General features: G+C 39.4%; 2 protein-coding genes across 2 annotated transcripts in view; one reads left to right on the forward strand and one right to left on the reverse strand.

Annotated features, from left to right (window-relative positions):
* LOC123872039 (adenylosuccinate lyase) overlaps nt 1–3,537 on the forward strand; it is a 64,496-nt gene extending 60,959 nt beyond the window's left edge. Inside the window, exons 2-3 of the mRNA XM_045916166.1 lie at nt 1,833–2,128; nt 2,389–3,537. Of these exons, the coding sequence (XP_045772122.1) occupies nt 1,833–2,128; nt 2,389–3,403 (1,311 nt within the window). The 3' untranslated portion in view covers nt 3,404–3,537. The remainder of the gene's footprint in view (nt 1–1,832; nt 2,129–2,388) is intronic.
* The window catches only part of LOC123872036 (mucin-17-like), a 42,232-nt gene continuing 24,145 nt past the window's right edge, over nt 3,513–21,599 (reverse strand). Inside the window, exons 2-9 of the mRNA XM_045916156.1 lie at nt 17,079–17,387; nt 14,840–15,075; nt 12,126–12,323; nt 11,177–11,303; nt 10,743–10,853; nt 10,082–10,235; nt 9,141–9,353; nt 3,513–8,818 (exon numbers count right to left, since the gene is read on the reverse strand). Coding sequence (XP_045772112.1) covers nt 3,867–8,818; nt 9,141–9,353; nt 10,082–10,235; nt 10,743–10,853; nt 11,177–11,303; nt 12,126–12,323; nt 14,840–15,075; nt 17,079–17,387 — 6,300 coding nt within the window. The 3' untranslated portion in view covers nt 3,513–3,866. The remainder of the gene's footprint in view (nt 8,819–9,140; nt 9,354–10,081; nt 10,236–10,742; nt 10,854–11,176; nt 11,304–12,125; nt 12,324–14,839; nt 15,076–17,078; nt 17,388–21,599) is intronic.

The raw sequence follows: 21,599 nt of genomic DNA on the forward strand, positions 1-21,599 counted from the left end.
CGGCGAATTAGTAGGACAGGTTGCGTATAGTGTATTATTTTAGTGCCGGCACATGCCAGTGACTTGGTCATCGTAATAATATTGAACCAGTATAATTTTTACATACCTCTACTGGAAAGAAGTTGAGGAGCTACTTACATTACATGTTATCAATTTTACGCCGCTTAAGTTCTAAGACCACGTTTTTTTTTTATTCCAATGCAAGTTTTCCATTAACTGTGATCATACATACCTACCTCGTGGCACGATCACAGTACGATCTATCATTTCAAAACCATTCGCTAGGAATCGAGAAAAGCGTCGTTTCGTCCAGTCAGAAACAAGAAAACGTCCAAAAGAAACTCTAAATAAAAAAAGTATCTGCTGATTTCTAATTTTGCTTAAACGACAAAAATGCCTTTTTTTTTAATTTTATTTAATAAACACACTACTGATATAAACTAAGTCATTCTTCAAAAAAGCGTGTAAAGACTGCAGACTGATGCGTAAGCAAATAAAAAGGGAAGCTCAAAAAAATCTATATCTATACTAATAAATAGAATTGGAGTGTCTGTCTGTAATTTCGAAATAACTACCACATATTAAGGTCATATGGTTATTTGAACGATACCAGAACTGAATCACACGTTTTTAAAATTTTTGTCTGTCTGTCTGTTTGAAAAGGCTAATCTTCGGAACGGCTGAACCGATTTTAACAGGATTTTCACATACAAGTAGAGGATTGACCAGGGTGTAACATAGGCTACTTTTTTAACCGACTTTCAAGAAGGGAGTTGTGTTTTTCTACCGATGTACACCGAAATCTCCGAGATTTCTGAACCGATTTGCGTCATTTCTTTTTTAATCGATAGAGGAACTTTGCGACATTGTTTCATAAAAAATTTGGATTCCAACTCCTCAATCCTGATGCTGCAGGGGACCTGACCAATCCACGCGGGCGAAGCTGCGGGCATCAGCTAGTTAAAAATATTGATTGCCTGGTCTATGGTAAATACTTAGTAAGTTCTACAATGAAGCAGTTCCTATAATATACCTAGTCGTAACTTTTAACGGTCTCTTCAAATCAGACAGTTTATAGCTCTAAGAACTGAACTTAACAGGGCTCTCTCCGTCACTCGCTTCATACAATCGTAGTTCCAATTTCATTTGAATATTAAGCAACCAAAGTCCATGAAATTTTGCAGACATATTCTAGAAACTAATATCTGTGTCTGTGGTGTTTTAGATTTTTCTAAAAATATGTAGTTTTAAAATTACAGGGGCTCAAAGATTTGTATGTAAATTTTTAAGACCGCGTACCTTTGAAACCGAATATTGTAACAGAAATCTGGAAAACCACAGACATAGATATTAGTTTCTAGAATATGTCTGCAAAATTTCATAGACTTTGGTTGCTTAATATTCAAATGAAATTGGAACTACGTTTATATGAAGCGAGTGACGGAGAGACCCCTCTTAACGATCGTGAGTTTGATACTTTCGCTGAATTACTTCATGAATCATGATATTATAACATTGTATAATATCATAAATACAAATTGTAGAAAATTCTTTTTATATCGATACTTATGATAGAAATACTTCGTTATCCAGGGTTTTTGGGATGTCTGCTAATTTTCCTACGATATTTTTGTCGCTGACCTACCCTGCCATTCTTTGAGTTTTTATTACTTTGCTCTCTTGGGACTCGAGAGTTTTGACAGGAATGATCGTAACACTCGTAGCAAAACATTTTCTTCCTGTTTTTATTAATTTGCCTTTAAATACCTTTCTCTTCTCCTACGAATTTCAAACAATATTTTGAGTAACAATTATTTATTTTTCAATTTCAGGAGCTGGGTCTCGACATAACAAACGATCAAATAGCCGAGCTCGAGTCCGCAGTCCACGATATTGACTTCACTTCCGCTGCAGAGCACGAAAAGCGTGTCCGTCATGACGTCATGGCGCACGTCCACACGCTTGCAGAGCGATGCCCCCGCGCCGCGCCCATCATACACCTTGGAGCCACTTCGTGCTATGTTGGCGACAATACAGACCTGATTGTCCTAAGAGATGGCTTGGATCTGTTGCTGCCACGGTTGGCTGCTGTTATCAGTCGGCTTTCCAAGTTCGCTGATGAGTACAAGTAAGTTATTGGACTGTTTTGTAAACTGTTTCTAGCTGTTATCTAGATAAGTTGGTCTTCAGAAGGTGTGTAGGTGACAGCACCTGATGTTATTAGCCACAATGTCTTGGTAGTGTCTAAATTGAATACGAAAAAAGTTAGCCTTTTTGATATTGGCAGATAATGTTTCTATGAATTTCATAACAAGTTCTATAAATATTACTATATTCACTATCTATGAGCTTTTCATTTATCTAAACAAAATCTTCTCCCTATTTCAGATCTCTACCTATCCTGGGCTTCACCCATCTACAGCCGGCTCAATTGACAACCGTAGGAAAGCGAGCGTCCCTATGGCTCAGTGACCTTCTAATGGACGAGCGCGCCTTGTCACGCGCGAGAAACGACCTCCGATTTCGCGGAGTAAAAGGCACTACGGGGACCCAAGCTTCATTCATGCAACTGTTCAAAGGTGATGGTGAAAAAGTAAAAGCTCTTGATAAAAGAGTCGCTGAACTTGCTGGATTTGACAAACGGTACATTGTCACTGGTCAAACATACTCCAGAAAAGTTGACTTAGAAGTCGTAGCAGCTATATCAGGCTTAGGAGCGACAGTACATAAAATGTGCTCTGATATTCGTATTCTGGCGTCACGTAAAGAATTGGAGGAGCCATTTGAAGCTTCCCAGATTGGTTCGAGCGCTATGCCGTATAAGAGAAATCCTATGAGATCGGAACGCTGTTGTGCTCTTGCGCGTCACTTGATCACACTGTACGCTAACGCTGCTAATACGCACGCAGTGCAATGGATGGAGCGTACTTTAGACGATTCAGCAAATCGTCGTCTAACTCTTGCAGAAGCATTTTTAGCCGCTGATGCAACTTTGTTAACTCTACTTAACATATGCCAAGGACTTGTGGTATACCCAAAAGTTATAGCCCGTCATATTGACCAAGAACTTCCGTTTATGGCCACTGAAAACATTATAATGGCTATGGTGCAAGCTGGTGGTGATCGTCAAATTTGCCATGAAAAGATAAGAGTCCTCTCTCATGAGGCTGGAGCAGTCGTAAAACAGGAAGGAAAGGATAATGATTTAATCGACCGAGTTAAGAGTGATAAATACTTTGCACCTATTATAAATCAACTCGATAAAATTTTGGATGCATCGACATTTATTGGCAGAGCGCCAGAACAAGTAATTGAGTTCCTAGATGAAGAAGTTGTTCCTATTCTACAGAAGTACAAAGACTCATTGGTTTTGGTAGAAAAACCAGTGTCCTTAATGATTTAATAATGTTATAACCGATTTTATTATTTGACGAAACAATTATTATTACTATTACAATTAATATCTGAATATTATAAGCTATTTGGATTTATATTGAAATAATACGACATGATAAATGAATAAATGATATATTTACATTATAGCGTTTTATAAAAATACAAAAATGACTCCTCAACTTCACAAAACGTCATATACTAAATGAACTAGAAAATGGTAACTTATGTTCAATCAATGCCGAAATTATAATGCTTTGCAAGCACAAGCTTTAAAAGAGCATGAGTAATAAATAACTATGAATTAACATTAAAACAATCAAACAAATAAATAAGCCTAGAGAATTAAAAAAGAGAGACTCAACTTAATAATTACGCTCGATACAAATTAAAAATCGTAGGATTTCGTGGTCACACCTTATCACAATTTAGATGGCACGTCAAGATTACATTCGCGTTTATTTCTGTAGCGTTTAAAGAGAATTAGTCAGAAGTGTGTCGCCTTGACAAGCGGGTCCCTGGCTGGGCCAGTTACAAGCACCTAAGTTAGGATCGAAACTAAGTTGAACTGGACAGTTGAATATATGGAGAGTAAACCTTTGCTTAGTACAGTCCCATCTGCAAGCGTAGAATTTATTACACTGTTTTGGATGACGGAATAAACCTGCTCTCTGGCAGTCAATAGAGCCTTGCAACGTTTCGTCTCTGCTTCTCCAGCCACCTGGACCGTAGCGATCAAACGTTTGTGAGTCCACAGACACAGTGTCTCCGGATTCTTGTATTGCAGCAGTTGGAGTAACTCCTTCACTTAATAGTACTGTTCTATAAGTCGGAGCAACAGTCACAGCCTTGACACGTGGTTTTATTCTGACGATTCTTTCTGTTGTTGAAATTGCAGGTGTACTTGACACGTAACTCTCAGAATAGTCCTTGCGAGCAGAAGCTGCTGGAATATTGTAGCTATTATCTTGATAGTCTTGATAGAACGAATCATCAGGAACTATGATTGGGTTGAAAGTTGATGAAACTGGAGCCACAGTCACTGTGTTTACAGCTGGTACAGTCGAAATTCTAGTAGATTTTTGAGCCCAGGTACTCTCACCGATATCCCCACGCCCTGCATCGTCATATCCATTGGTGTATTCATCATTACCTTGTTCTTGAACTGAAGGTCTTCTTCCTTTAAGTACTAGCACAGGCGATTGACAACTGCAAACAGCTCCTAATTTTCTCACAAGAAGTGGGTTGAAATCGTTTATTTTTGTAACAACAGCTACTTTAGGTTTCGTTCTTCTTATGGGAGCTCGTGCTGATGTAACTTCAACAATCTCTTGTCTAATTGGAACCGTTGAGTAAGATACTGCAACTGATTCTGGTGTCGAGTAAGAGCCTGAGGCAACCAAACCAGCATCATTTCCAATAGTGCCAAATCCTAGCAATTGAGATTTAGCTGTTTCCACAACGATATTTTGCTTCCTCTTAGGTGCCGATGTTGTTGACACCACAACTTGTTCTTGTCCCTGATACGGGTTATACCTAACCTCGGGACCAGTTGTACTCTTATAGCCGTATAATCCGATATTTTCTTGTAAAGTGTCTTCTGAAGGGGGTAAGTATTCTGGTGCCTGATACGCTCTAGTCGACTCTACGTAATAGTTTGATTCCGTTGTGGATTTAACAGCTGGTCTTATATATTTCGTCTTTGTCCTTCTCGGTGCGGAGGTGACCTCGACTAGCTCAGGCGCATAAGTCGATGTGACAGTTTTAGGAGACAGATAATAGCTGTTGGAGCCTGATGCAATAGGTTGTGCGGTGGTATAAGTCGTTGATACTAAACCTGCATCTGGGCCAACAGTTCCGAAACCTAGTAAATTAGCTTTTGCGTTTTGAACAACTATGTTTTGCTGTCTTACAATAGGAGCTGCTGTTGAAGAAACTACGATAGCACCCTCAGTTGGTACAGAATAATCTTGATAAGTACCAAATCTGGAAGAACCTCTCGATTCATCGTTATTGTATCCAAAGCTCTCGTAATTGACTACACGAGAAACTGTTTCGCTTGATGGTGGCAAATATTCTAACGACTTAATTTCAGGTTTAGCAGTCGATTGTGTGATGTATGTATCAACTGGTGGCAAATACTCAGGAGCGGTATAATTTGGTTTTGTGGTAGGAGGTAAATATTCCCGAGTAGTAGAATATGTTCGTGGTCTATAAGTAGATGTGACGACTGGAGTTTCAGTTGAGACGACTGGTGGCAAATATTCCTCAGCTTTGTACCCTACCTGTATTTCAGGAGATTGATAACCTTGATTGTATTGATATGTGGTTCTTGTGTCAGGAACCGTAGTGAAATGTACAGATTCTACAGTCTGTGAAGAGCCTGAACTTGACTTGGAATCCGTGTATTGTACTGAGCTTTCATATTGTTGAGAATAATCAGCGGGCCTATAGTCATACTGATCTTGAGTTCGTACAAATGAATTTCTTTGATCAAAGATTGGTGTTGAGGCAGTCGAGTAGGTAACTTCTTGTTGGTACTGTTGTTTAGGTGGTATGTAATCTGGTGCTTTGTATGTTTTAACTTTCCTTGGACTTTCATATTCGGCATAGTGGTCTTCGTATACAAGAGTAGCTGGCGTTGTTGAAACAAACACACCTTTACCATTTTCGTATTGAGTGTTTCCACTGCCTTGATGGAAGAACTGGTGGGAAACAGCGCTTGCATCCGAATAACTTGCTCGATTGGAAGTGGCAATTTGGCTCACTGTTTCTGGTTGATTATAAGAATAACCTTCTTGGCTTACATATGTCTGCTGTGCAGTTGACTCATATTCTGCTGGTTTACTGACGTAGCTTGTTCTGGTCTGTTGTGTAGGTTGATATGATTGTGTGAACACAGAAGAAGTTGGCTTGACATATGTGACTGGCTCAACCGTTTCAGTGTACTTAAGAAGTGGATTCTCATTTAGACTGACATCAGTCAGTCGGTAAAGTAAGTTAGGTTGTGACGTTGTTGAAACAACTTTTTGTCTAAATGTTTGAGGCCTATAAGTTGATGTAACGATCGGTGCAGGTGTTGATGAGACGAACTTTTGTTCGAATGTGACAGCTGGTTGTGAGTATTCATATCCTGAAACTGACGAACCTTGATAATTATTAACTTGGCCTGCATCAACTTGGTGTAATGTTTGTTGACTGTATACTTGGGGTTGGGCAGTAGTGTAAACAGTTGTTTGCGGTTGTTCGTATCTTGCACCTGATACGTATTCATATCCACTGGATCCAGCTGCTGTGGTTTTAGTATCTTCTCTATGAACTGTTTGTTGGCTGAATGCTTGACGGCTAGGTACGTACGGACTAACGTACGTCGCTGGTGTTGCTTTTACAGTGTATTTAAGAAGAGGATTTTCGTACACTGTCACAGGAGTAGATGTCACAGGACGTGCGGTAGATGATACTGGCACATATTGCTGAGTATTATACCTTTGTATCGTTTGAGAGCTATAACTCTGAGGCTGATATGAAACTGTAGGGCCTGCTGTTGAGTACTGAGCACCAGTACTTTGGACATAAACAGTCGGTTGCTGGTATTCATAACCTTGTTCTTGTTGGTTTTGAGAATAAGAGTTAACTTTGCCAGTATCTACAGTGTGTAGAGTCTGTTGGCTATATGATTGTGGTTGGTATGTAGATATTGTGGGCTGGACTGATATTGCTGGCTGGGGAGCTGAATATTGCACAACAGTTTGTGGAACTTCATAAGTATTTGATACTTGACTAGAAACATCAACCGAAGGAGTATAAACGTTACTAGATTCGACTTTGTGTAGAGTTTGTTGGCTGTAAGATTGCGCCGTTGGTTGAACATAAGTTTCTGGTGTCCCGGTAGTATATGCCACTAGTTTTCTAAACGGTGGCTCAGAGACAGGTCTTGGAGTTGAGTATTCGAACCCAACGGATTCTACTTTGTGTATAGTTTGTTGCTGATGTCCAAATCCTTGAGGTTTGTAAGAAATTACAGTAGCTGATGGAGCCGCTGTAGTATATGATACACTGTCTTCAAATTTAACGGCTGGTTTCGAGTAATCGTATCCTGTCGATCCAGTGTTATAGGTCGAAGAATAATCCTTACTTTCATATTCGTAGTTCAGACCTTGGTTATAGTTATTAGTCAGTTGAATTTGTGGCGCCACTTGTTTCACTGGTACCACTGTAGGTTGAACGTATGTCACCGCTGGTTGAGTGTAACCAAAAACTTGTTTGATACTAGTTTTTGGTACTAAAGGTACATAGGTAGTTTTATAAGTAACAGGTAAGGGAGTTGCTGTTGTAGGAACTCCAGACGATGTTGGATTGGTGACGTAACTGTAGCCGTCGTTTTGAGTTGTGCCAAACTGAGTAATAGAAACACCAGATCCAGCTTCATTTGTCTGATGGACTACATCTTGACTATAGGATTGGGTTTGATAGTTTCCTTGGTCGGAGTAATTAGCATCGATCAAAGACGTTTTCCCAACAAGACCGACTCTTACGGCCCCGGCGGTTAATACGTGTGGTGCGCCTGTGTAAACGTTCTCATCAGTAACATATTCGCCAACATTTCCATTGCTATCACTGCCATAGTAGGTGCTTGTAGCACCACTTGTGGTTCCACTCGCGCCACTGGTGTACGCATCAAGTTGCCCGTCAATCTTGTATAGACTTTGGTACGTTCCTGGCTCCTCGTTAAATGCGATTGCAGGCTTGGGGTAAACGTAACCTCCTGAACTTTGGCTATATGAACCACTATCAGAGGAGCTGCTCTGCGTATACTTAATGTCAGTTTGCGTATAAGGCACAGGAGGTATGTCGAGATGTTCGTAAGGTTTAGCGCGATCTCCTGCTGGGTTGTGGACGTATTTACCCGAATTGTCTTTACGATAGTACGCTCCAGCGTTGTACCGACTACTATCGTATTTCGGTGATACGCCAACGTAAGCATCATTCCCTTTGTATTTTCCTGAATCGCCGCCTACTTTAGCGCGTAACCTTTGACTGTTAATAGAACTAGCAGCAGGTAATCTATAGTCGTCTAAAATGAGAGATCCGCTTGTGTATCTCTCTCCACCATTATAATTTGTGGTTTGGACGAGGCCAAGACCCCTGTTAATATCATCTGCGGCAACTATATTATAAGAATGTCCGCTCGACTCTCCTTGACTTCCAATCGCATAGTCGTCGTTAATTTGGTAAGTGCCCGGTCCAGCGAATCCTAGATTAGCGGCTTCTTGGGAAGCGATGTAATTGCTGTCAAGGATATCGTCCTTTGAGAGAAGTCCGCCTTGAATGCCCACGAGATTGTCCAACGAGGCTCCGGATACTAAACTCTGATGAGCAGCGATGTTGACTGAATCGGCAGTTTTTCCTTGGAAGCCAGTAGCACCTGTAAATCAAAACGAAATAATTACTATGTTTTCTCCTCTTAGTTTGATGAAAAGGAAATCCAAATGGATTAAGGTTAAAGGATTATGGGTAGCTCAGGATCCCATAGTTTCGGACTAAATTATACTGTAATTTTTTAAGATTACCCACCAACGATTTTATGTGTATTAAAGAGTGTTTAATTACTACCATAAATAATTAACTTAGGAAAAACAACTCATATTTTCATAAACCACACAGTATACATAGATTTGTTTTTGAGCTCGAAAATTTGGCTTGAGCGGTAGGTATGGTTTTGTTAAGTTTATTAAAATCATGCATACCGGTGAGAGCAGCACCAGAAAAGCCGAACGCCTCAGCTTCGTATCTGGCAATGTTCCCGCAGGCCGGCACCAGCCACGGCCAGTCGCACTTGAGGCGCGCGGCGTCGAAGCCGAGCCCGAAGGGACAGCGGAATTCGTAGGCGGTGAGCGGCGCCTTGCCGTGGTCCAGACATGCGAAGAACCAGCGGCAGTTCTCTGGGTCTGCGAAGTAACCTGGAAACACGGAATTACTGTGTAAATAGCGATCGAAAGAGGCATATTTTTACTAAAGCGACGACGTACGTTTTCTACCAATCAGATTGGTGAAAACGTACGTTGAAAAACACTTACATACACAGGTACATACATAGATAGATTGGTAAAATCATAACTCGTCCTTTTGGCTTTGCCGCAGTAAGGTAAAAAGGAGATGATCTGCAACTGCAATGGAAGTGCACCCTTAAGATACCTACCCACTGAACTGGAGTGTGACGTGTGAGAGAAATAATAAAACGTCATCTCTCAACGACATTGGTCTCCAAAACACTTCTCTCTTCCGCTTTAGTGCCATCTTTAAAACGAAACCTAAACGAAACGAAAAATAGTGATAAAATTATCACTATCTATAAAATATTAGTTTGCTTAATTTGCTTTTGGACTCCCCAGAAACATCAACGCCAGCGTGACAGTGTTTTTTTTTTTAATTTAACGGAAGGGACCTCCGATGTGGCGGTCGGAGACTTTGTGGGACTGTTATTTAATAAAGTAGATAAATTTACCGTAAGGTATCCCGAAGAGGCACAAAATAGGGAGTGATGGATATCGTAGAAAGGCCTTTACCCAGTCGTAGGACAGCACACGCTAATTGAGATTACATTAGACATCTATCAATAACCTGGTCTACTGCACACTGCTCTGCTTTAGTGGACATGGCAGTTCTAGCTGGGTACAAGTTTACTAACCTTCCTTATCTGGACAGACGAATCTGGTGCGTGGCACGGGCGCTATCTCGGAGGATCCCGGGCAGGCTTGTGAGTACGGCAGGCTGCCGGGCCACCCGCACACCTCGTAGCGAGAGTCGAAGGCCAGACCAGCTGGACAATCGAATTCGAATACCTGTAAACAGAATTCTTTAGGGTTTTGTACTCGAAAGGTGTCTTTGCATACAGGCACTGCTGAAACATGGGGTTATTCAAGGGGTGGATCAACAATTCTTGAAAAACTGGCATTGGCGGTACCTCTGGTGCTGCAAATGTTCATGGGTGGCGGTAATCACTGAGTATTCCATGACCAGTCCGCTCATTGGCTCGCTATTTATGTGTACGAATGCGCAGTTGCAGCCTGTGTAACGCATATAAATTCGCAGTCCCATTTTTAATATAAAAATATGCAACCCTAACTTACCACAAGAGCTTTGGATGCAATGGAAATAAAAATTGAACCCGTTACGTGTATAAGGCGTTTTAAACGCACGTGTTTAAAACGCCTTATTCAAGTTTTTGTGGTGGGACTAACAGAATCTAACCCAGAAACTAAAGCGATCATTTGCAAAACCCCCAAAGATTATATTATTGTGTAGTAGGTTTTCTAGTAGGTACTATGTTTTCAAAACAAGCAACTTACTGTGTATTCCGGTGAAAGTTGATCGAACTTTACACACCGGTAGAACCTGGCGCAGGAGCGAGGGTGCACGTAGTATCCTTGGCGAGAGCAAGAGAACTCGGTTCTCGTATCCTGGAAAGAAACAATTTAATTTGTGATAAAAAAGAATGTAATTCTCATACTTCCAGTGCTTGCGAATCCAAGGCAAGTGTGACCAAGTATTAGAGCTTTTTTAAAAGGTTCTTTCAAAATTGCGAAACCCAGATGACAACGACTGGTTGACTTTAGATTAGATCTACTTTGGTATAGACAATTACAATAGCCGAAAGAAACGAATGACTATGTAATCGATTTTGCGTAATAGATCCGAAGCCTTTTTAAGACTGGATCGTTCTCTCAATAATTTAGATTGAATGATTGGAGATGAATGATAAATAATAAAAATGAAAACTAACCTCTCTAATCGAATGAATAACGCCATCGGAGTCGACAACTTGCGTAATACGGTAAGGGGAGACCTGCAGAGCGTCCAGAGCACGACCGGCAACACTCGGGGCTGATAGGATTTCGTTTTCAAGAGATCTGGAAACAAAACGACGATGATCAGTTACGATGCAATCTAAAATGGCACACGTTAAAACTCCTCTAGTTCCAGCGGGAAGTTACTAAGCCTCTGCTGTCTGTTCATCTGTCTGTCTGTCAAGCGGGCTCCATCTCATGAACCGTAATAGGTAGAGAGTTGAAATTTTCACAGAACATGTATTTCTATTGCCGCTATAACAACAAACAGTACAAATTTCAAAATGCCCGCCATGTCCCTAAGGCCGGCAACGCATTGGCGGTTCCTCTGGTACTGCGAATGTTCATGGGCGGCGGTAATCAATTAACACCAGGTGATCCACCTGCTCGCTAATTTTATTAAAAAAAAATGCAAATAAAAATAAAGTACATAACTAATCTCGTTTTATTGTAATAAGGATCTGGAGGATCCAATTTGAACTTTAGTTCAATGAGTTTCTTCTAGGCAGTCTTCTTTAGAAGACTGCCTAGAAGAAACTCATTTCTACAAGAGTTTAAGAACGAATCGTTGGTGCGCTTTAGAATTGAAATTACATTTTCGATTGTCTATCTATAGTTGCCTAAATGAACCTTCTTGATACCAGGGCGCGTTCGGAATCCTCGTAGATTTAGTTTTACCTACGTAATTAATTATCACCAATTCACCACCTATATCATCTTACAAATCTAACAATTCTCTGACCATCAAAAGATGTACCTACCTACTTTGAAAAAATGATTTTGAGTTTGTATATTTACCTACCCAGATATTTTCTTTGGCATCGACTAGTTTTGTGTCTGAAAAAGAAGGTATACCCTCTTGATATTTGCCTTAGTTGAACTTACCTCAGTACAGCCGCTCTAGGTGCCCTGCTCTGCTGATTCAGCACTTTCGTCAATGCGGTCCTGAGGGTCGGCGCACAGGGGGTGTCGGTGTCGCGGTCGGCTTTGTACAGAGCCAGGCCGGCGAGACCTCTCACACGCGCGTATTTACCCTTCACATCTACTGATGAGGCATCTTCGAAGGAGATCCAGGTCTTGTCCCTGAAAAATGAAGTTTTGAAAAATCTCGGTATTGCTACAATCCTTCTGGAGCATTGTTTTTAACCCCCGACCCAAAAAGAGGGATGTTATAAGTTTGACGTGTGTATCTGTGTATCTGTCTGTGGCATCGTAGCTCCTAAACTAATGAACTGATTTTAATTTAGTTTTTGTTGTTTGAAAGGTGGCTTGATTGAGAGTGTTCTTAGCTATAATCCAAGAAAATCGGTTCAGCCGTTTGAAAGTTATCAGCTCTTTTCTAGTTATTACTGTAACCTTCACTTGTCGGGGGTGTTATAAATTTTTAATTTACGTTTGTGTTCAAGTAAGTATATATGTTACGGGCAACGTGATTAATTGGGCATTATTAATAAGGACCGGCCATTATTAATAATGCCCAAGAGCGATGGGCAAAGTGATTAATTTATCACTTTGACTGGCCATTATTAATAATTCCCGACGGCCCGTGGTCCATGTAATAAGTCAGTGTTTGAGATAGCTTGAATTTATCACTTGAACCAGGGAGTATGCAGGGAGTACGCAATGTGATAAATTGGACCGCGGCCGTTGGCAGGGGCGCGTACGTGCGGGGGGAGGGCCTTAGGTTAGGTTAGGTTAGCTACTCTTCCATTGGCGGAGGAGGCTCGAGTCACCCACTGCTGGTCATAAGATTATCGAAGCTATCCATCCCATCCTCGAGGATTGGACGAAGAGGAAGCATGGAGCACTCACGTTCCACCTTGTACGGGTTCTTACGGGGCACGGGTGCTTTGGAAGATACGCTGGCAGAGTGCCCGGCGTGGGCAGAGCCCTGCCAGTCACTGGTGGATATTATGGAACAGGACCTCTCATTGCCCGCCGTGACTAAATCCATGGTGGACAGTGAGAGGGCCTGGCAAGCGATGGTCTCCTTCGGCGAGGAAGTAATTACGCAGGAGGCAGCGGAGCGGCTGAGAGAGGAAGCTGAAAGCTCTCATCCCATGCGCTGCAAGAGAATCGGGCGCAGGCGAGCTGCTCACGACCGTCGCTTGCCCGGTCTATTACCCGCGGAAGAGTAGGTCCTCGAGTTGGAAAGCAAGCCCTTGTTTCCGGCGAGCCTTAAACGGTGTTGGGGCCCCTTTTAGTCCCAGAGCTGGGCCTGCCTTGGCGGGCGCCGTTAGCCGGGTCGCAGTTCAATACGTTCGTGTCCCTGTGCCCAGCGACAACGATTGAGACGGTAAGCCGTTGGGTTTTAGTCGGTAAGAGTCCGACATAGCCACCTCGCCTCCCCGAGCGTGGTGGTATCCATGAGGATTTTCCCACACATAAAAAAAAGCTTAGGTTAGGTTATGTTCTTTCATTTAATAAACAAAAACACTACAGTTCATCTATTTTATTACTTTGCCCAAGATAGGGTGGGCATTATTCATAATGGCCGGGAAAAGTGATTAATCATGCTGTTTTAATCACATTGCCCAATTGAGTCGGGCATTATTAATACAGACCGGCCATTATTAATAATGCCCGGACTTATCAAATTGCCCGTAACATATACATTGAATCAAAGGTCAGTATCTCACCCCATTTGGTATGATGGCGCGACGTATCGTCATTCGTCACTACACAGGTCAAGTCCATTCATGTCAGTTTAAGTATCTCTTACCTTGATCTACGATTTTTCGATTTTATCCATATTACTTACTAGCTAATGCCCGCGACTTCGTTCGCGTGGATGTAGGTTTTTTAAAATTCCCGTGGGAACTCTTTGATTTTCCGGGATAAAAAGTAGCCTATGTGCTAATCCAGGGTATAATCTATCTCCATTTTTTTCAGCTCAATCCGTTCAGTAGTTTTTGCGTGAAGGAGTAACAAACATACACACACACATACACACTAACTTTCCCCTTTATGAATATTATTAGTGTGAAGTGTGATTCTAGGCACGTCCAGCTTATCTTAAAAGATTTGTTTAGAAAGACTTATGAAATGTTTTGCGCTAATTTATTCACCAAAACTGTCAGGATTATGATAATTGTATTGAGGAAATTTATATCCAAAAACAGTTTTATGATGCGTTAGATTTATTGCGACTGTTTTGCCTAGATTCAAATGGTATTTGACCTGCTTTTTACGTAAGATTTATGATTAGTCAGTGGCAGAAGCTGTACCAGTTCTTACAGAAAGATTGTCAAGTAACATCCGCTATTTGAAGGTCGATGTTGACATGCACCAATTTATCACTATTATGACATTTTTTTAATAAGATCTGTTTCTCTAAACGTGAATGCTCTCTATTCCATTCTTCGCAAACTTAGATTTATACCTTATAATAACGTTTGATCGAACTATCGTATGCTTTTTAAGATTTTAGTTTATCCCTATTGACTTGGCCCCAATGAATTGGGGTGAATTTGCATCAAGTCGTTAAATATGTTTAAGTTAAATATTCAATTTATTGTCCCTTTCTTGTCAATCGCAGACTTAGCTAACCAGTTTAAGCAGTTGGGCCTAAATCGTTTACAGCTGTCGTAAAAACTTACTTAAAAGCATAAGGTGCAGACAGGTCCTGGTCCCTTTCCAGAGTCCATCTTCCTTTACGCAGCTGCCTGCAAAGTTCGGCCTGGTCGATTTCTTTAGGCTCGTCGTTTTCGGTGGGACTTCCCGGAGTACTGAGGGTTTCGTTTTGCAGCTTGAACTGCCTGGCTGTGGCTGGTAAGCTGATTACAATTTTGGAGGCGGGAACTCCTAATCCAACTACGAGGTCTACTACTGAATCCTGCAAAAGAATTGTTTACGGTAACTTTTGAAACATTCGACATCTATAAATAAATTAATGGATTTATTGAACTGCTGAAACAGTTTTACAACAAAATAACAGCACATAAAGAATCCTTGTTGATAGTGACATAGTAACGAGTAACGACATTAGCACACTTGCCATCAGATAAAAGAACTTTAACTTTGATCCTGTATGGTTTAAAGATTACATTTTCACATACATAAAGACGAGGATAATAATCTTTATAATATCGTTGTTATAATAAGATGTCAAACGTGGAACGCCTACACAATTTATATAAGCAAGCATGACCATGTCTGAAGCTTTGCAACATTTGCATAGGTTTTATTTAGCTCTAGCATTTAGGCGAAGGTAGTTCACTCCATTACAGAATGATTTAGTTCACTCAACCTTCTTTGTAGTCAGATCACAAAGTTAAGATTATCTTAAATCTAGATTATATTAACACTCGGTCTGCTTTATGGCTTGGAATTTAAAGATGCACAAGCACATGCCGCCTGGCCTAGAAATACTTACCTACTGAATTTTTAATCAGGATTACTGTATGCGGACGGTGAGTTCTTTATTACTTCAATCATAAGAGTCAATTTGGTATGGAAATAGTTTATGGATGTTTGCACAATTTTTCTCAATGCGCCAGTTTACCTTCGCACCAGTTCTATTTGACGCGCCTAGACCGTTGTATGAGTAAGATATAATCTATTAGTAATGGTGTAAACAGTTTTCTACATACAATAGCATTCTAAAACTGATTGACTCATCCCGGTTTCGTAAGACCTTATTAATATAGGTACTTTGAGTGAAAAGTCGTAGAGCCTTCTTCAGTACAAAAATCTTCTCCTTTCAGACCTGTTGTATTGCATTGTATTGCAAATTCAGCAATTGACAATGAGAAAGAGTACAATATAGTACCTACGTACCCAATTTGAGTAAATGATTTGACTTTGACTTTGACTTCCTATAGATTCTCCATCTAATCCGACTGTTTAAAGGTTGCTAAGATTATATGTTAACATATAATTACTTAGATTTATACTGTTTACCTATTTACATATAAGGTACCCGTAGTTCCTTAGAATTGGGAATAATTTGGACAAACACCTTGGACCCCTTTTCCGTTTGGCCTGGCTCCACTATCGGAACTAGGCAAATGATTTGAGTTCGAGCTACGATAGTTCGGCATTCGGAAAATCAACTGGTCAAACTTCGGGCTGGAAAATCAGCCGGCCGGCAGATGTTGTCGGGCAGCAAACAGTGTGGTGTATTAGATATATTAACATCCCGAAAAAAAAGAGTTCCTGCGGGGTTTTTACCACCACATACCGATATACATTTGAAATGTTGCTTTTATTTGTATAAAAGGTAAGAGGAAAATTACTTCGGACGTCTTTCATCGTTTCTTCGAATAACTTAACTACATTTTTATTGAAAAAATTATGGCCAGAATATTCTAACCACATTCTAAATAGGTAACTATCATGTAGGCTGGCACTTTAATTTACATCCGTCAGGTGTTTATTCGATAAAAACAGACACTGCCTACGGAAACTTCCAAATTCTTTTTCTTTAATCCTAACAGATTTTTCGTAAAGATAACAAACAGATCCACTTTTGCATTCTTTTTCAATTTCAATACACAAAATATCAAGTCTACATAACCTATGATTTTCTGTGACTTAAAGTAACCCATCCAATAGCTCCAATCCCTTGATGTCCTGCACCAATATCTAGATACTAAGTCCACATCCCAGTCCCCAACAACATTAGCTCAACAGATTACGAAGCTGAAGTGGCAATGGGCAGGGCTCATAATTCGAAAAATTGATAGACATTCCAGCTGTTAGAATAGTGACCTCAGACCGGGAAGCGCAGCGTTGCAAGACCTCCTTCTGGGCGGACAGACGACATCAAACGAATCGCAGATAGCCGCTGGATTCAGCTAAAAAGGATGAATAGAATTGTATTGTTAAAATACTTACAGTGTTCATCATATCCCATAACCCGCTCAACCGACTGGGATGATAAGTCATCTTCTTCACCAATCCCAACGCATGTGTTTGCACCATCATCAGATCGACTTTCTTCATCAAAGCTCTGAGATCGTAGTACTTCGCCAAGAGTTCAGGGTGAGCTGGTAGTGCCAGGAACAGAGGTCCACCTCCCGAAGAGCTGATGGCCTCTCTAGCTGCTTCCACTTTCTCCAAGACCTTGGTTTTGTTAAGGGTTTTGTGAGCATCGTGAATTTCGAGACCTTGCACGTGCTTTGACTTGAGGAGGTCAGGGAGGTTCTGCAAAAAAAAGAAATAGGTATAAATTAGTAACAAATTCAAACTCACGCCATGCTTGGCAGAATATGAGATTCCACATAATATTTAAGACCAATGTACTCGTATATTATACCATATTCTAGCAAATAAACACTTCTTATTCTTATTCTCATCTTCATAATATTTATCGAATTTTGATAATTTCGATTGAATTTTGTATTTTCGGGATGATAATAATGGCTGACTGCAGTCCCTTTGCCAGTACCTAGTTCTTTCCATTTTGTTTAAAATTTTCGCAGTTCTTCGCATAATATTATCATCATTTTCATTATCAATTGATAGACGTCTACTGGACATATTAAGTCTCCTGTAAGGACTAGACTGTCACACGCCACAGTCGTCTGCCCCGCCTGAATCAAGCGATTTCATACGACTTGTTTACGACAAAACACCTATAAGGTATTCTTGACTCAAAAAATATGAGCTTCGTGTAGAGTAAAATGGTTAACTAATTTCGTTAAAACGTACCTACTACTTGTAGGTGTTCAATTTCAGGTCATACCTCTTATGGAAATATGTAGACTATCTAAACAGTCAATTCCCACACAAAATTCATAAAGTACCAACCTGCCTAGGTTTTATGGACAAACAGACAGTCAAATGTACAAATGTAAAAAAATCTAGTTTATTAATCCTTGGTCTTGTTCGTTGAATTAATTTCAACTTTGTTGAGTGAAGTGCGCGTATTGGAAAATATCTTGTCAGCCTTGGAACCTTATTAAATCATAGCTTTAGCTTTAATTCCCGACTAACGCAACGTTTATACATTTAGAAATGGTTCTTCGATATTTCATCAGGTTAACTTATTAGGAAAACATTTTGTTTTAGGGTTCTATAGTGAAATAGAAATAGAAAGATTTTTATTCAAATAAACTTTTAAAAGTTCAGTGCTTTTGAATCGTCAAGTCTAGATACAATCGGAATGAAATATTACAAAATTGGATGAATAAACAGTAGGTAAGTTAGGCTAGAAACTTAAGTATCTTATGAACAATTAACTTAAGTTGGTCCAAGAAATACAGGTACTTGCTGTTACTTTTGTTTTTACGCAAGAAGCTTATTAAAGCTTCTTATTTTTACGTCATCGTAATAAATTCGTTATGAACTCTTTATAATCTGTAACAAGGTCGCGTCGTCTACAGGTTTAGGTTATGTCCTAAACCAGTTTGAGAATACATATATATGGAGAAGACCTCTTCATACGAGCGAGGGTCTGCCGGGCCTGTTTCATTCAAAATTGGTTATGTGCAATGTGAGCAAACGAATAAATAATAATTTAAGGGGTTTTCAGGAAACCTCCTGATAATCATATTTCAGGGCCTTATTACACCTAGGTACCTAGATCGTGTATCTATATGTCTTTGTAAAGTTTATTATTACTTATTTATTGTTTAGAATATGCTATTATGTTTTTTTATAAAAACAGATTACCTACTTACCTAAACCTATATAAAATTATTATTTATTGCCACTGCCCCCATGACACCGCAAAAGTTCACTAATTTTGGCCCTTCAGATTCACCACAACGTAGATATTATAATAGGAGAAAGTTTTAGTTCGAGATTATGATTTCTGTGTCAATCTCGTACTGGTCCACATGGGCTAAAGCTTATTCATCTTAAAATAATAGTATAATTGAAAAGTTAAATTTATAAAAATAGGCCAAAATCACGTCATAGTCAAAAAATATCGGAAATCCTTGCCTGTGCCGATAAACTCGTAGATGCTGATAATGTAGCTACTATTATACAAGATACAAGATACAAGATTTTTATTTGCAGAAACATTTTTTGTTTACAGTTAGGTGTTATTAAATACATTGTAGAAATGTTTCACCTTACATAATCAGGCATGCAAAATTTGTACAAGGTCATTCATATTTAAGTTACAGAGTCATTCATATTAAAGATTCATTTATTTAAACTACTATTCTTTAAATGTCAAAAATTCATCTACTGTGTAGAAGCACCTTTCTATTAGCCACCGTTTAAGCCTTAATTGAAATAAGTTTAATGGAAGTTCTCTAAACGCCTTTGGTATTTTATTGTAAACTATGATTGATTTTACTGCGCAGTTTTTTAATAGAATGGCACTTTTACAGCCTGGCATTCTTTTTTTTGTGGGATCCCTAAGTAGAACTTTACTTTTATCTCCTAAATTTTCAAAAAAATGCGGGTTCAAAAAAAATGCAAAATTAGTAGACAAAGACCTAAAACTAAGTAAAAACTAAGTACCTACCGAGGAATAAAATAAACATAGGTAGGTAAATAGGTACCATAAATTTTATAGGTATTATGTGTAAAGCGTTAACCTTAATCCTTGGGTTATTTATTCGGTCATTCAAGAAATGTGTGATACAGCTCTTATATTACGGTTATTGCATAATTACTACAACTGTAGGTATCTATAGGTGTAGTCGTATTTTGTCATCGTTACTTTCAATGAAGTTTTATTAATATAGAACAGCCCGGCTAGCATGGGCAGTAGATAAAAATTATATCCCCCGATTATATCCACTGATGTCATAGAAATCAGTGGATATAATCGGGGAGATAATTTTTATCTATTGCCCATGCTAGCCGGGCAGGTTGATTTTATTTACTATACCTACCTATCTAAGATCAATAGAAGGCGTTTGAACTGAACTCTGAGGAAAATGTAATAAGTCCATTTTAATCACCTACCTATACCTATCAGAACAGAAATAACTCTCAATTAATCTAATAACTCTCAATAACACTCAAATCTATTTCTACGAATGATAAAATTATCTTTATTATTTTACCTTTATTTATTTTGTTTAAATTTTGGTTTCAATAAAATTTCTCCTAGATCCACTGTAATAGTATTATGCGGGTCTAGAAGAAATGCTATGGAATAAGTAAGTGTGACAAGGCGAAAAAATGTACAATTTTCCCTCTCTTTCACATGCACAATCATATAAAGAAGCACTAATGGCCGAACATGCTTACAGATTTTTCTTTGAATACATTTTTGCCCGCCCGCGAACATTTGCTGAACTAAAGTAATACCACCAATGCGATGCCAGCTTTATTGAAAACTAGCTGATGCCCGCAGCTTCGCCCGCGTGGATTGGTCAGATTCCCTGCAGCATCAGGATATCAGGATTGAGGAGTTGGACTCCAAATTTTTTATGAAACAATGTCGCGAAGTTCCTCTATCGATTAAAAAAGAAATGACGCAAATCGGTTCAGAAATCTCGGAGATTTCGGTGTACATAGGTAGAAAAACACAACTCCCTTTTTGAAAGTCGGTTAAAAAAGTAGCCTCCCTGGTCAATTCTCTACTTGTCTGTGAAAACCCCGTCAAAATCGGTCCAGCCGTTCCGAAGATTAGCCTTTTCAAACAGACAGACAGACAGACAAAAATTTTAAAAACGTGTGATTCAGTGTTGGTATCGTTCAAATAACCATATGAGCTTAATATGAGGTAGTTATTTCGAAATTACAGACAGACACTCCAATTTTATTTATTAGTATAGATTGGTTTTCCGGCCCTTGAATAACCCCATGCCAAAATTTAGTGGGAACATCTTTGAAGATCAGCAAGCATCCCCATTGACTATTGAAGACCTTGAAGCGCAGCATTTGACAATTGGCAGACTCCCACTAGGTGGACAGAATATGACATCAAACGAGTCTCAAGCTCTTGGATTCGGCTCGAATTCGGTCGGAGCTTCGGTTCGAAGCTCGGCGCAAGATCATGGCGTGTGGAAGTACCTATACAAGAGACCTATGTTCAGTAGATGATTTTTGATGATGATGATGGTGATGAAAGGAATAGTTTGACGTGACTCCGCATAAGTTTTATTCCTAATCCTAATTTATTCTTATCGTGGAAAATTCTATTCTTATCGTTCAAGCAAAGAAAATACGGAAGCGCAATACAAAGTAACCGGAGCAGGTTAATAACTTGTATCATTGACAACAGCATAACATAATATTATGTTGCATAATAATATATTTCCTTGTGTTTAAAAAATTCTTTAATCTTTAATTTTATACACCTAGCGTAGGCCATTTAAACAGATAAATTATTCTAAAAATGTGCCTGATTCATCAGTAATGTCAGATGAAATAAATAACGCATTGTGAAATATGTCCCAATACTAAAACTTGGTATAATGGGAATATTAAATTATCAAAAATAAA

Source organism: Maniola jurtina, chromosome 14, assembly GCF_905333055.1.
Source record: "Maniola jurtina chromosome 14, ilManJurt1.1, whole genome shotgun sequence".
Lineage (NCBI taxonomy): Eukaryota > Metazoa > Arthropoda > Insecta > Lepidoptera > Nymphalidae > Maniola > Maniola jurtina.